The following is a 13,112-nucleotide window of genomic DNA, read 5'->3' on the forward strand; positions in this document are numbered from 1 at the left end:
ATTTCAGCCATGATATTATTAAATGGGGAGCAGGATCGAGGGCCAAATGGCCTTCTCGCACTCCTATTTCTTCTGAGCTCCCGCCCCATCTGTATTGGAGCCCGATCTTGGCCTGGCCCCGCTGCGAGCCCCAGCACACCGGCCCGGCCCCGCCCCGCCCCTGTTCGAGCAGAGCTCCCTGCCTCCAACTTTAAGGTCTCGGCGGCTGCCACATCCCACTGTGACGTCACGCGGGCCGACTCGCTGCCTCCGCCGCCGCCGCCATATTGGTGAAAAGTAACCCAGTTTCGAGCTTCGTCGCTCCCCCGGAGTTTTCACCCCCACCGCCGGCGTTGAGCGAAAACAACCGCTCCCCTCCGTTTTAAATTTATGAAGCCTCACTGCTGACAAGAGAAAAGCAGCAGCAGCCGCCTCCGACCCTCCTCGAGCCATGTCGAGTCTGACCCAGAGGAGCTCCGGTCTCGTCCAGAGGAAAACCGAAGCTTCCAGAAACGCGGAAAAAATCCCCGACGACGACGAGGACCAGAGGGATGAGCAGGACCATGAAGACGAGAAATGCGACTCCAAAGAGACTCGCTTGACCCTGATGGAGGAGGTGCTGCTCTTGGGCCTGAAGGACCGGGAGGTCTGATTTGTTTTATTCGGTTTCCGTTAGATGCGACAAAATTTCTGCCTTTGTTTTAAAAAAATACGCGGTCTGATTGATACAATACTGGAGGCCTACACCTAACCTCGTTAAACGGAAGGACTTCAGGGGAGAGGCGGGCTTTTTATAGATGATTGACGTACGTTTTGACCAATGGTGAAGGCAACAGCTGTTCAAAAAGAACGTGGGATGGAATCGGTCCAATCGGACTGAAAGGAGGGCGGGTCCGCGCATCAAGTGCGGTTGGTTGTAAAAGTACACAATGCCCCCACTTTAACTCCACACCAGCTCAGTTCCGGCTGCAGGCTGACTAAGGGCCAGGTGTGGGTGATAGGAATAATATTACAACAAATATTTCTGCCGTAGCTGGCGTTCTTAAATGGACAGACCGTGCCATTTTTCTCTGGCGGGGCGCTGATCTGGATAGCAGATTTTAAAAAGAAATAACTTAATCTGAAGTTAAAACAAAAAATTCAGGACTGTCAGTCAACTGCTGAAAACATGAGAGGGTTAATGTTTTGGGTAGAGACCGTGAGAACAAAGCTAACATAAAGGGTCTTTTCATGAAACATTAGCCGAACGTTTTTTGTTTTCAAATACTGATGGACCTGCTTTGTACTTCCAGTATGTTAATTATTTAATGTCTGCTATTTTCGAAATGTCTGAAGTTTGGTGCCAAGGAAGGCATACATAATAATTACTAAAATATATACTTGGTGTAACAACTTTGTTGCTAAAATCTTAATGTTTGTAGAGTTTGCTTTTATATTTTTGTAAAAACTCTGAACCTTGATAACAGGAGTATAGTTTAAAAATACTCTTTTTTTTTAACAGCTGGGTTTGCTAAACGTGCCTGTACGGCTTGCCGTTACTTTAAAAACGCTTGTGAAGCCTGTTGGTATACAGTACTTTTCAATTGTATTTTTAAGTAAAAGTATAGTAGATTTTTTTTAGGCCACGATGTTTGTTCTAAACTGCATTTTCGGAATAGTCCCAATCTAGATCCAAAAGCAAATCGAGACTTGTCAAATTTTCCATGCAGCGTATAAAAAGTGTGCTTATTGATTTTTCAGTGAAAAAAATAATTAAATGTTTTTTGCCCCTTGATTTGTGGTTGCAGTACTTCAATAAAGGACATGCCCATAGCAAAGTTTCCTGATGAAGATGTTTGATTTAAATGGTATTTATGTTATTGCACCTTTCTTGCAGAACTTTCATGTGCAAATTTAGAAAACCTCATCTACACTGCAAGTTCTTTGAGCTAAGATTTGGGGACAAACAAACTTACTTGAAATCAGTTGTTGTAAAACTGAACTCCACTTAAACTGTTAAAATAGGAATTAAATAAACTGGTTCAGGCAATGTGTGTTGTAGCAATGAATCAATGTTTGTTGTGGATTTGGTCATGTACATCTTTAATGAAGATTCAGGTTGTCTTCCATTAGAAGTATATCTCACATTTAGGTGTTTGAACTGCTGTTAGGGAAGGGTCACATTTCCCATTTTTACTCTTATGCAAAGAGTACTGCAGATTGGAAGATGTTTTTTACATTAAAGTAAGCTCCCCTGGATGCAAATGATCCTATGGCATTTTTTTTTGTGGAACAAGGAGCTTTCTGTTGTCTTGGCCAACATTCTTCTCATTTTCTGGGACCTTGCTGTATGCAAATTGACTGCTGTATTTATTGACATAACGGTGACTGTACTTCAGAAGTAATCCATTGGATTTAATGCGCATTGGGACGTCCTGAGGATGTGATGCTATAGATAAATCAAAAGTTATTCATATTGTTATGGGTTCATCTGTGCAAAAGCTTTCATTTTGTAGGTTCAGATCATTTATTAACCAATAATCTAACCTAGAATATTAGTTTATAATGCATTCTAAATTTACTGTTTAGAAATTGAAAATAACCTAGTCTAAAAAATGTTAGCAATATATGTGTAACTAAAAAGAGCAATTTTATAATTTTAATAAAATGAGAACAGTTCACTATGTCCTGTAGTGGTACAATAATGATAATATCAATGATGAATAAAACCCTAGCCTGTTTAGTCTGGGTTTATACAGTCAACATAGGATGCTCTGCAGTAACTTGCCATAGCTTTGACGGCACCCCCCAAACTTGTGACCTCCACCACCTAGCAGGACAAGGGTAGCAATTGCATGAAACAGCACCATCCCCAGGTTCTCCTCCAAGTCAAACATAATCATGATGCTATTCCTTCTTCGTTGCTGGGTCAAAATCTTGGAACTCCCTACCTAACAACAGCATTGTGGGAGTACCGTCATCATACAGACTGCAGCGATTCAAGAAGGTGGCTCACCACCACCATCTCAAGGGCAATTGGGGATGGGCAATAAATGCTGGCCTTACCAGCCAGGTCTGAGTGAATTTAAAAAAAATAGTAATTGTGCTATTGATAAATAAGATCAAAAATAAATTGATGCAATTGTTTTGCTAATATGGTCATGTTACTTATTTTGTATTTGCTCTGATACATAAGAATTAGGAGTAGGACATTCCGCCCCTTGAGCCTGCTCTGCCATTCAATGAAATCATGGCTGATCTTCTACCTCAACTCCACTTTCCTGCATTATCCCCATATCCCTTGATTCCCTTAATGTCCAAAAATCTATTGAACTATGTCTTGAATATAAGACTGAGCCTCCACCGCCCTCTGGGGTAGAGAATTCCAAAGATTCACCACCCTCTGAGTGAAGAAGTTTCTCCTCATCTCAGTCCTAAATGACCAACCTCTTATTCTGAGACTGTGACCCCCTGGTTCTAGACTCCTCAGCCAGAAGAAACATCCTCCCTGCATCTACCCTCTCAAGCCATGTAACAATTTTGTATGTTTCAATAAGATCACCTGAGATCAATGAGAATATAGAAACATAGAAATTTACAATGCGGAAGGAGGCCATTTCGGCTCATCGTGTCCGCGCCGGCCGACAATGAGCCGTACGGCCCTTGGTTAGCAGCCCTGAAGGTTACATATAAACCTATGAACAATGGCAGAAAGGTAAAGAGCACCCAGCCCAACTGGTCTGCCCCACATAACTGCGACACCCTTTACACTGAAATATTCTACACTCTACCCCAACTGGAGCCATATAATCTCCTGGTAGAGGCAAAAACCGGGAAAAAAATCTGGGAAAATTCCTCTCCGACCCGTCCAGGAGGTTATCCTGGCCGTATTCGATTACCTGCAGTACTTACCATCATATCTGCACCAGCCAACAAGAGGTTATCCAGTCTAATCCCAATTTTCAGCTCTAGTTCCGTAATCCTACAGTCTGCGGCACTTCAAGTGCCTATCCAACCACCTTTTAAAAGTGGTAAGGGTTTCTACATCCACCACCCTTCCAGTCAGTTCAGACCCCCACAACTCTCTGCATGACGAAGCCCCCATCAAATCCCCTCTGAACCTTCCACCAACCACCTTAAAACTATGCCCCCTCTTAATAGACCCCTCCACCAATGAAAATAGCCCCTTGCTATCCACTATGTCCAGTCCCCTCAAAATTTTGTACACCTCAATGAGACCTCCTCTCAACCTTCTCTGTTCCAATGAGAACAAACCCAGCCTATCCAATCTGTCCTCATAGCTAAAATTCTCCGTTTCAGGCAGCATCCCGATAAATCTTCCCTGCAGCGCCTCTAGTGCAATCACGTCCTTCCTATAATACGGCGACCAGAACTGCATGCAGTACTCCAGCTGTGGCCTAATCAGAGTATTATACAATTTAAGCGTAACCTCCCTGCTCTTGGCATCGGCCAATAAAGGTAAGCATTCTGTATGCTTTCTTATCCACCTGGCCTGCTACTTTTGGGGATCTGTGGCCAAGCACTCCAAGGTGCCTTTGTTCATCATCTACTCTATTAAGTGGCCTACCGCTTAATGTGCATACCCTTTCCTTATTAGCCCTCCCAAAGTGCACTACCTCACACTTCTCTGAATTAAATTCCATTTGCCACTGCTCTGCCCACCTGACCAGTCTACTCAATCTGTCCTCATAGGACATTATCCCCAGCCCAGGAATCAGTCTGGTGAACCTTCGTTGCACTCCCTCAATGGCAAGTATATCCTTCCTTAGGTAAGGAGACTAAAACTGTACACAATATTCCAGGTGCAGTCTCACCAGCGACCAGCGCCCTACATAATTGCAGTGACGTCTTTGCTCTTATACTCAAATCCTCTTGTAATAAAGGACAACATACCACTTGCTTTCTTAATCTCCATTGTAATTGACCCCTACTTGGTATCTAAATTGTCAGACTGCTTGTCTGACTGGATGAGCAGAAATGTTCTCCAATAAAATATTGGGAAGACCGAAGCAATTTTCTTTGGTCCCCGCACAAACTACGTTCCCTAACCACTGACTCCATCCCTCTCCCTAGCATCAATCTGAGGGTGAACAAGACTGTTCGTAACCTAGGTGTCATATTTGACCCTGAAATGAGTTTCCAGCCACACATCCGCAGCATAACTAAAACCGTCTTTTTCCATCTCCGTAACATGGCCCGCCTCCACCCCTGCTTCAGCTCTTCTGTTGCTGAAACCCTCATTCATGCCTTTGTTACCTCTAGACTTTACTACTCCAACTCACTCCTGGCTGGCCTCTCACATTCCACACTATGTAAACTTGAGGTCATCCAAAACTCAGCAGCCCATGTCCTAACTCGCACCAAGTCATGATCGCCCATCACCCTGTGCTTTCTGACCTACATTGGCTCCAGGTTAAACAACGCCTCGATTTCAAAATTCTCATCCTTGTTTACAAATCACCATATCACTAATCTTTTTCAGCCTCACAACCCCACAAGATGTCTGCGCTCCTCAAATTCTGATCTCTTGAACATCCCTCATTATAATTGCTCAACCATTGGTGGTCGATGTTTGGGCCCTAAGCGCTGGAACTCTCTCCCTAAACCTCTCCACCTCTCTTTCCTTTTTAAGACGCTCCTTAAAACTCACCTCTTTAACCAAGCTTGTGGTCGTCTGCCTTTAATTTCTTCTTTTGTGGCTTGATATCAAATTTACCTGTTTTGTCTTGTAACACCGCTGTGAAGTGCCTTGGGACGTTTTACTACGTTAAAGGTGCTATATAAATAAAAGTTGTTGTTGTACAGAATTCACATTTTCCCCTTCCAACTAATTTTCTTGCTCCTGCGCTGAAGCCATTAATTCTTTGTGATTCGTAGTCACCCTCTGTTACAAGTGACCATTTTTCATATGTGAACATAGACTGCAAGTGTAAGAATATTTAACTGTTAGGTATTGAAGCTCAGCCTGCTTCTGTCCTGGTATGACATAACATCCAATTATGTGTTTCCAGGAGGAGTCAGTCAGGCGTGTTTTTTTTCTCCCTACCCTAGACCTGCTGATGAATCAGCTAACCTAGTACAGTTCTTTGAATGAATCTGGCTTATAAGGCACTACTTTAAGCAGAGAATGGTCATAGAACATATGTAATTGGCAGTAATATTACAATTTTGCTACCCAAAGTTGCTGCAAACTAAAACTATCATCTATTGCATGTTAAAGAATTATGGTCTTGCTTTGGTGCTGAAAGAAGTTAGTAAATAGGCAAACTGTTTGATCGTATTGCAGAACAGTTGCAATGAATGTGCTGAAAATTTGGATTGTTCCAGCTTCAATATTGTACTTATAGAGTAAGTCAAAGGCAGAGCCATGAAGCTGAGCCAAACATATGTCCCCATCTCTGTTTTTAGTGTAGCAGCTGCACATCATAAGTGCTTCCGTGGAAACCGTTCCTTCAGACCAGTCGTAGAATGTTAAATACAAAAAAAAAGTGGGTGTGCTGTTGAGATTTTGTTAAATCGTTTTCTTGTATAGACTTTCCTATAAGATTGAATTGAAAACTTCCTGTGACAAAAAATATGTTGGGATTTGGGATATTACTTGCAATTCTTGCATGGTGAATTCCTGATTGTAATCAAGTCACCTGGTACAATACAAGGAACAGATGGGGATAAGAGCCCGGAGTCGTCATGACTACTGATTCATCTTGCAGGGCCAGTTACTGTACTGTGTTCCCAGTGGCCTTGGAACACATTCCCCATCTTTCATTTTAGTGTGGGAGTTTCCAAAAAGGAAGATAATTTTTAAAAAGTTGTCTGAAAATGGTACAATAGTGTTGGTTTAAAAAAAAGTTTTTTTTAAAGAAAGCTGGTTATTGAACATTAAATAATGTACTATAAAGATGGAAGTCAAATCCAAATGGTTTTGGTTCACCCATTGTAATCAGTGTCTCTCGATATAGTATTTACATTTGAAAGTTTTTTGTTTTCAGAGCATTTATTTTGCTTTTTTACTGATATTCTACAGAAGCACTATGCTGAATAGAGAGCGCAGTGTGAGAAAAGTGAACACTACATGGGTCATGACTTTTTATATTCAGTTGAGTTACAAACTGCTACAGGCTGCTAGAGTTTCAGCTTTGGATACAGTTGGGGAAAATGCACTCAGAATCGTGCTGGTTAGATTACAGTTCAAGTTTCCGGTAAAACTCATTAGCAAATGTAAAATCTTAAATGAACCAGCGCAATTGGGCACTTTAAGAGAACGTACCGGTAATCGTTTTTGTTTTCTTTCCATTAAAATGTATTTAAGTGTGGTAACCTGGCCCAGTTTTATTAATACAGCTATAAATGGGTTTACCATAAAAAAATAAGCATTTTTAATAAGCGTCCAGTCGTCCTCTACCTGATTTAAAATGACTAACAAAAAAAACTATACTTAACCATTTACTGTACTATTTTCAATTTCTTAGTAAATATGTGCCTACTAGTGCCTGTGTGCCTAAGAAAATTAGCACAATTTGAAGAGCCTTCCCCAATCGGCAGAATCTTGCAATGTCGACCTGGGCGACTGGCCAGTTTTGTGGGCAGAGCATGATCCAGCGAATTGAATCTTAAACCAGCATAAAACACGAACCTACGTGGTTTTTGGCATAACTCACTTATGTTTAAGATTCCCTGATCTTTTGCGCTGGTTCTTCCGATTCCGCTCAGATTCCGCTGATATTACTGATGTAAACTAGCGGAAACTCTACCCCGTAGTCTTTAAGATACTAAGTATTTTCAAAGGCTACTATTGTAATAGTGCTTCATTTGAAGACATTGAGCACAGTAAAAGGGATATTTATAATTACTAACATATCTCCAATGGTATTGGTCAGTTAGAGGACAATACAGTGCCATCTCTTTCTGTAAACTTTCTGCTTTCTATGTTCAGATTCCTTTTATGTCACTCTCTCTGTCTTGGTCTTCCACCTCTGTTGCTGTCTGGCTGTCGCACACTTTTCTCACTTGGGTGTGCAGAATATAATCCAAGCGCCAGCCAAGTACATCAAATTAAGCCTAAAACACCAGATACAAGGGATTTACAACACCACAAAACAACCCCACCCCGGCCACGTAATTGTGCGCCATTTACATTCAAGTCTGTACCCTTTGAACTTAAGGACGCAAGTTTGGGGGTTATGCCAGGGGAACAAAGAGTTGGGAGAGTAAGTGTTCTACTGGGGGCATGAGCAGATTGTCAGCTGCAGAGATGTTGTGGCGAATGGAGGGTTGAAAGCTATCTTAACGCTTTTGCCAGCACACATCCTGCTTGTTTTCTTGACAATGTGAAAATGAAAGGCAGGAACCCACCAGCTGGCCCATCAAGCCTGTTTTATGCTGTAATCGTGTGACTTCTACATGGCATCATCTCCATTCTCCCTCCTCTTTCTCTCTGCCCCCCCCCCCCCCCCAACACCACATGTAAGCCATGCAAATTGGAAGAGAGAAAAAGAAAAACCCTTATGCTAAATTAAGAACCAACTCTCCAACCCAACATGTTCTAGGAGATACACCCCCTTCTGCCCCTAATACCTACCTAAGTTTTATATTATCATATGTTGGCCAACCAGGAACTCGTACAGCTCCCTTTTGACTACTTATTTCCCACATTACAACAGTGACTATACGCCAAAAGTATTTCATTGGCTGTAAAGTGCTTTGAGACGTCGAGTGATCGTGAAAGGCGCTATATAAATGCAAGTCTTTTTTTCTTTTTACTTGTAGCGAATCTGTACTCACCGCATGTATTCACAACTTGTTCCACGATTTTGATCTCTGGAAAAAAAGCACTTCCTAAAATCTAACCATTCTATGCTTGCATAACTTGTATGCATGTCCCCTAATCCTCCCTTACCTATCCAGCTCAAATAACCTATGCATGTGGAATGAGTCTAATCCTTTCGTTGTTTTAAATAACTCAGTCAAACCTCTTATTTCCTCCACCGCTTTTCTAGAGTGAAGAGCTGTATTGTGGTAACTAATGGTCTATGAACCAAGTATCAATCTAGTGGCCTTCCCTGAAACCTTTTCCAGGGCCTCTATAGCAGCTGTCATGTGAAAGAACCAAAACTGGACAGTGTTCTGGATAGTCTTGCAGAATCACTAATATTAATAATTAACCTACCTACTCAAATGCAACCTGTTCTTTTATCCAACCCAAAATCTACCCACTAATCCCATAGAAGTTGCATTTTATTTAGTAGCTTTTGTGCAGCACCTCATTAAAGACTTTTTGCAAATCAAGATATACATTGTTGACCAGGCTACCAACATCCACCAACCTAGTAAATTCCTCAAAAAAATCAACCTGGTTTGTGAGACCGGGCTTAGAAGCAATGTTGAAATGTTTAAATAACCCCTCCTCTAATGGTGGTTGTACTGTGTATCTCTAATTATCCCTTTTAGCAACTTGGGTATAACTGAAGTAAAACGAATAAGCCAGTAATTTCCCGGTTCTGGCCGTTTAAATATAGGCACTGCATGGACCTCACTCCAGTCGATGGGAAAGTCAACCCAAATCAACAGCAATTTGCGTGAGTGAAATATCAAGTCCAAACCTAGGCATTTGGTGAAGATCTTCAAGTAAAAACCTGAGGGAAGGTATTAAAACACACAAAATATAATTTAATATGTACATTTAGTTCTGAAATGTGTAATTTTTATTTTGTTTATAACCTTATTTGGGACATTAGAAATTTCAGCTACTGAAAAAAATGGCACACAATCTTTTTAATTTGGTTTACCTTTTTTTATTAAACATATTTTTGATAGGGTCTCCTGACTGGTCATTTCAGAGTTTCTTGTTTTTCTTAGTCCTTAGTTTTTCATTGACAATTTTCCCTCAATTTTTCTTGATTTTGATTTGTTTGTTCCTTATCCCATCAGTTCTGATTTAACTCAAAGTAAAACAGCAGCAATCAACAAAGTGTGACAGAGAATATTTTAGGAGGTGTTTATTGTATGCAAGACTTTTAATACATTAGCCATAGATAATTGATTATACATAATATATCCTATTGTGCATTTTTGGAACACTGACGAGATCTGGGATTGGTCATGGTTCTTCAGTATTGATTTTGCAATTTCTCAAGCTCTTTAGAAGACTCACGTTGCGGCCTGAAATGAATTGTGACCAAATTCTGTAGATGGTATTTGGACTTTACCAAGCTTGTGTGACATTTTTGATATCGAGGTGTGGGAATAAGAGAAAAAAAAATGACGCATTTTGCCTTGGTTAACTGAGCTAAAGGTGTGAGAAATCATTTGTTTTAATACTCTTGTGGCTGTGTATGATTAATTCATTGAAAACCCCATTTTACTCATTGCAGCAATCGGTAGCTGCTTGCCAAGTGCTAACACTAGCTTTGTGGTGAAATTGATTGATTTAAATAATCTGTCAATAAGAACAATGTTGCATTATTTAATAGATTCGTTGATTCTTTTTAATTAGGCGAATGTGCTCTGTGGGAAAAGTCAATCTCTCCCAGACTTTGCGAGCAATATCATTACTAATAAATAACCTTGATTTTTGGCTGTTGGGGTTAATACAGAAGTGTTTATGTGGTCACTGTAGGTAGGTAACACAGTGGTACAGTTATTGTGAAATCATAGCTTGTTTGGTCAAATGCAACGGCACTTTACAAGTCCAAGGCTGGCAGAGTTAAGTCAATAACTTTTCAAAATTGTCATGAATTGTGTAATTCAGACTGTAAATATAGGACCTAAACTTCAATGCATTTATGTGAGCTGATGTCCAGGAAATCCATAATTTGGAGGAGCTATTCATTTTATTTAACTTTTTTATTTCAGTATTTTTGTGGTCAATATGATGTTGGTACTAGGTAATAGAACACTTTCCATTTTCGGCACCCAGTATCAAATTTGAGCATTCCTGAGTTCAAGTATAACAGTTGAGTGCAGAGTGAAACACTGAGAGGTTATACCGATCAGGAAAGATTGAACAGGCTGAGACTCTTTTCTCTAGAAAAGAGACACCTGAGGGGTGACCTGACTCAGGTCTTTAAGATTATGAAAGGGTTTCATAGGGTAGACATAAGAACATAGAAATAGGAGCAGGAGTAGGCCATACAGCCCCTCGAGCTTGTGCCGCCATTTAATACGATCATGGCTGATCCGATCATGGACTCGGGTCCACTTCCCTGCCCAGTCCCCATAACCCCTTATTCCCTTATCGTTAAGAAACTGTCTATCTCTGTCTTAAATTTATTCAATGTCCCAGCTTCCACAGCTCTCTGAGGCAGTGAATTCCGCTGATTTACAACCCTCTAAGAGAAGAAATTCCTCCTTATCTCAGTTTTAAATGGGCGGCCTCTTATTCTAAGATCATGCCCTCTAGTTCTAGTCTCCCCCATCAGTGGAAACATTATCTCTGCATCCACCTTGTCAAGCCCCCTCATAATCTTATACATTTCGATAAGATCACCTCTCATTCTTCTGAGGCCCAACCTACTCAATCTTTCCTCATGTCAATCCCCTCATCTCTGTAATCAACCTAGTGAACCACCTCTGAACTGCCTCCAAAGCAAGTATATCCTTTCTTAAATATGGAAACCAAAACTGTACGCAGTATTCCAGGTGTGGCCTCACCAATACCCTGTATAACTGTAGCACGACTTCCCTGCTTTTATACTCCATCCCCTTTGCAATAAAGGCCAATATTCCATTGGCCTTCCTGATCACTTGCTGTACTTGCATACTATCCTTTTGTGTTTCATGCACCAGGACGTATTGAAGATGTTTCCACGTTTATGTAGGGTGGGGTGGGGGAGGGGGGAGCAGGGAAGAGAGACTAGAACTAGAGGCCATAAATAGACAATAGTCGCTATTAAATCCAATAAGGAATTCAGGAGAAACTTCTTTACCCAGAGAGTGGGTAGAATGTGGAACTTGTTACCACATGGAGTGGTTGAGGCAACTATCATAGATGCATTTAAGAAGAAGCTAGATAAGCACATGAGGGAGAAAGGAATGGAGGGATATGTTGATGGGATTAGATGAAGAGGGGTGGGAGGAGGCTCGTGTGGGTTTTATTTACAGCCTTATCAAATTGTACTGCCACCTTTTTAAAAAAAAATGCATATGAACACCCAGGTCTCTCTCTGCTTGCAACCCCTTTAAAATTGTTTTAAGATTAATTTATATTGCCTCTTCATTCATTCTTCCATCCAAAATGTGCATCACTTCATACTTCTGTGCATAAAATTTCATCTTCCTTGTGTCTGCCCATTTCACCAGTCTGTCTATGTCCTCCTGGGTTTTATTACTATCCTCCAAAAGGAAGCAATAATGAGAGAAATTAGAGAAACAAAAAATGTATCTGAAACCCTGAGAATGTATGAATGGTTACAGTAGCGGGGAGAGAAGCATGGAAAATCTGTCAAAGTGGAGAAGGCTCCAGTGGCCCAGGAGTGTGGCGAAATAAAAAAGCAGGTAGACCCTAGGGGTGCAGACCACCCCGCCGACCGTGTACCGACTGATAGGGGGATTCCTATCCCAAGCAGCAACCCATAACTGCCCACATTCCCAGAAGCGCTGATGCACCCATCCTGCATTACCAGCACCTGTTATCAGAGAGAAAATAGGAGCTGTGTTTAAGGTCTTGAGTTGTTAAAGTCAACGTCGAGGCCAGAGGGCTGTCAAATGCCTAGTGGAAAGGTGATGAGCTATTGCTCGAGCTTGTGTTGAGCATCATCATAAACCGTGTAGGAGGCCAAGGACAGAGAATTGAAGGAGCAAGCGACTGGAACCTCACAATAGCACTTGCGAACAGAACAGAGATGTTCAGCAAACCGTTTACCCAATCTATGCTTGTCTCTCCGATTTGTAGAGGGGACTGCATCGTCATCGAAAGATCATTGTCCTGAAACGTTAAACCGACATTCCTGTCTCTGCAGATGCTGCCTGACCTGCTGAGTGTTCCCATGTTTTCTGTTTTTATTTCAGACTTCCAACATCTGCGGTATATTGCTTTTAGGTGCAGAGTGAAACCTGTTACTATGTTTCCTCAATATTGTGCCTCAGCCCCAACTTCCGATGAATACTCAATACTACAACTGTGTGACATTTATACA

The 13,112-nt window shown here is 41.3% G+C and overlaps 1 protein-coding gene across 1 annotated transcript in view; it reads left to right on the plus strand.

The window, feature by feature from the left end:
* Positions 1–235: 235 nt before the first annotated feature.
* The window catches only part of golph3a (golgi phosphoprotein 3a), a 117,311-nt gene continuing 104,434 nt past the window's right edge, over positions 236–13,112 (plus strand). Inside the window, exon 1 of the mRNA XM_070868341.1 lies at positions 236–625. Coding sequence (XP_070724442.1) covers positions 431–625 — 195 coding nt within the window. The 5' untranslated portion in view covers positions 236–430. The remainder of the gene's footprint in view (positions 626–13,112) is intronic.

Source organism: Pristiophorus japonicus, chromosome 2 (assembly GCF_044704955.1).
Source record: "Pristiophorus japonicus isolate sPriJap1 chromosome 2, sPriJap1.hap1, whole genome shotgun sequence".
In the NCBI taxonomy this organism is placed as follows: Eukaryota; Metazoa; Chordata; class Chondrichthyes; family Pristiophoridae; genus Pristiophorus; species Pristiophorus japonicus.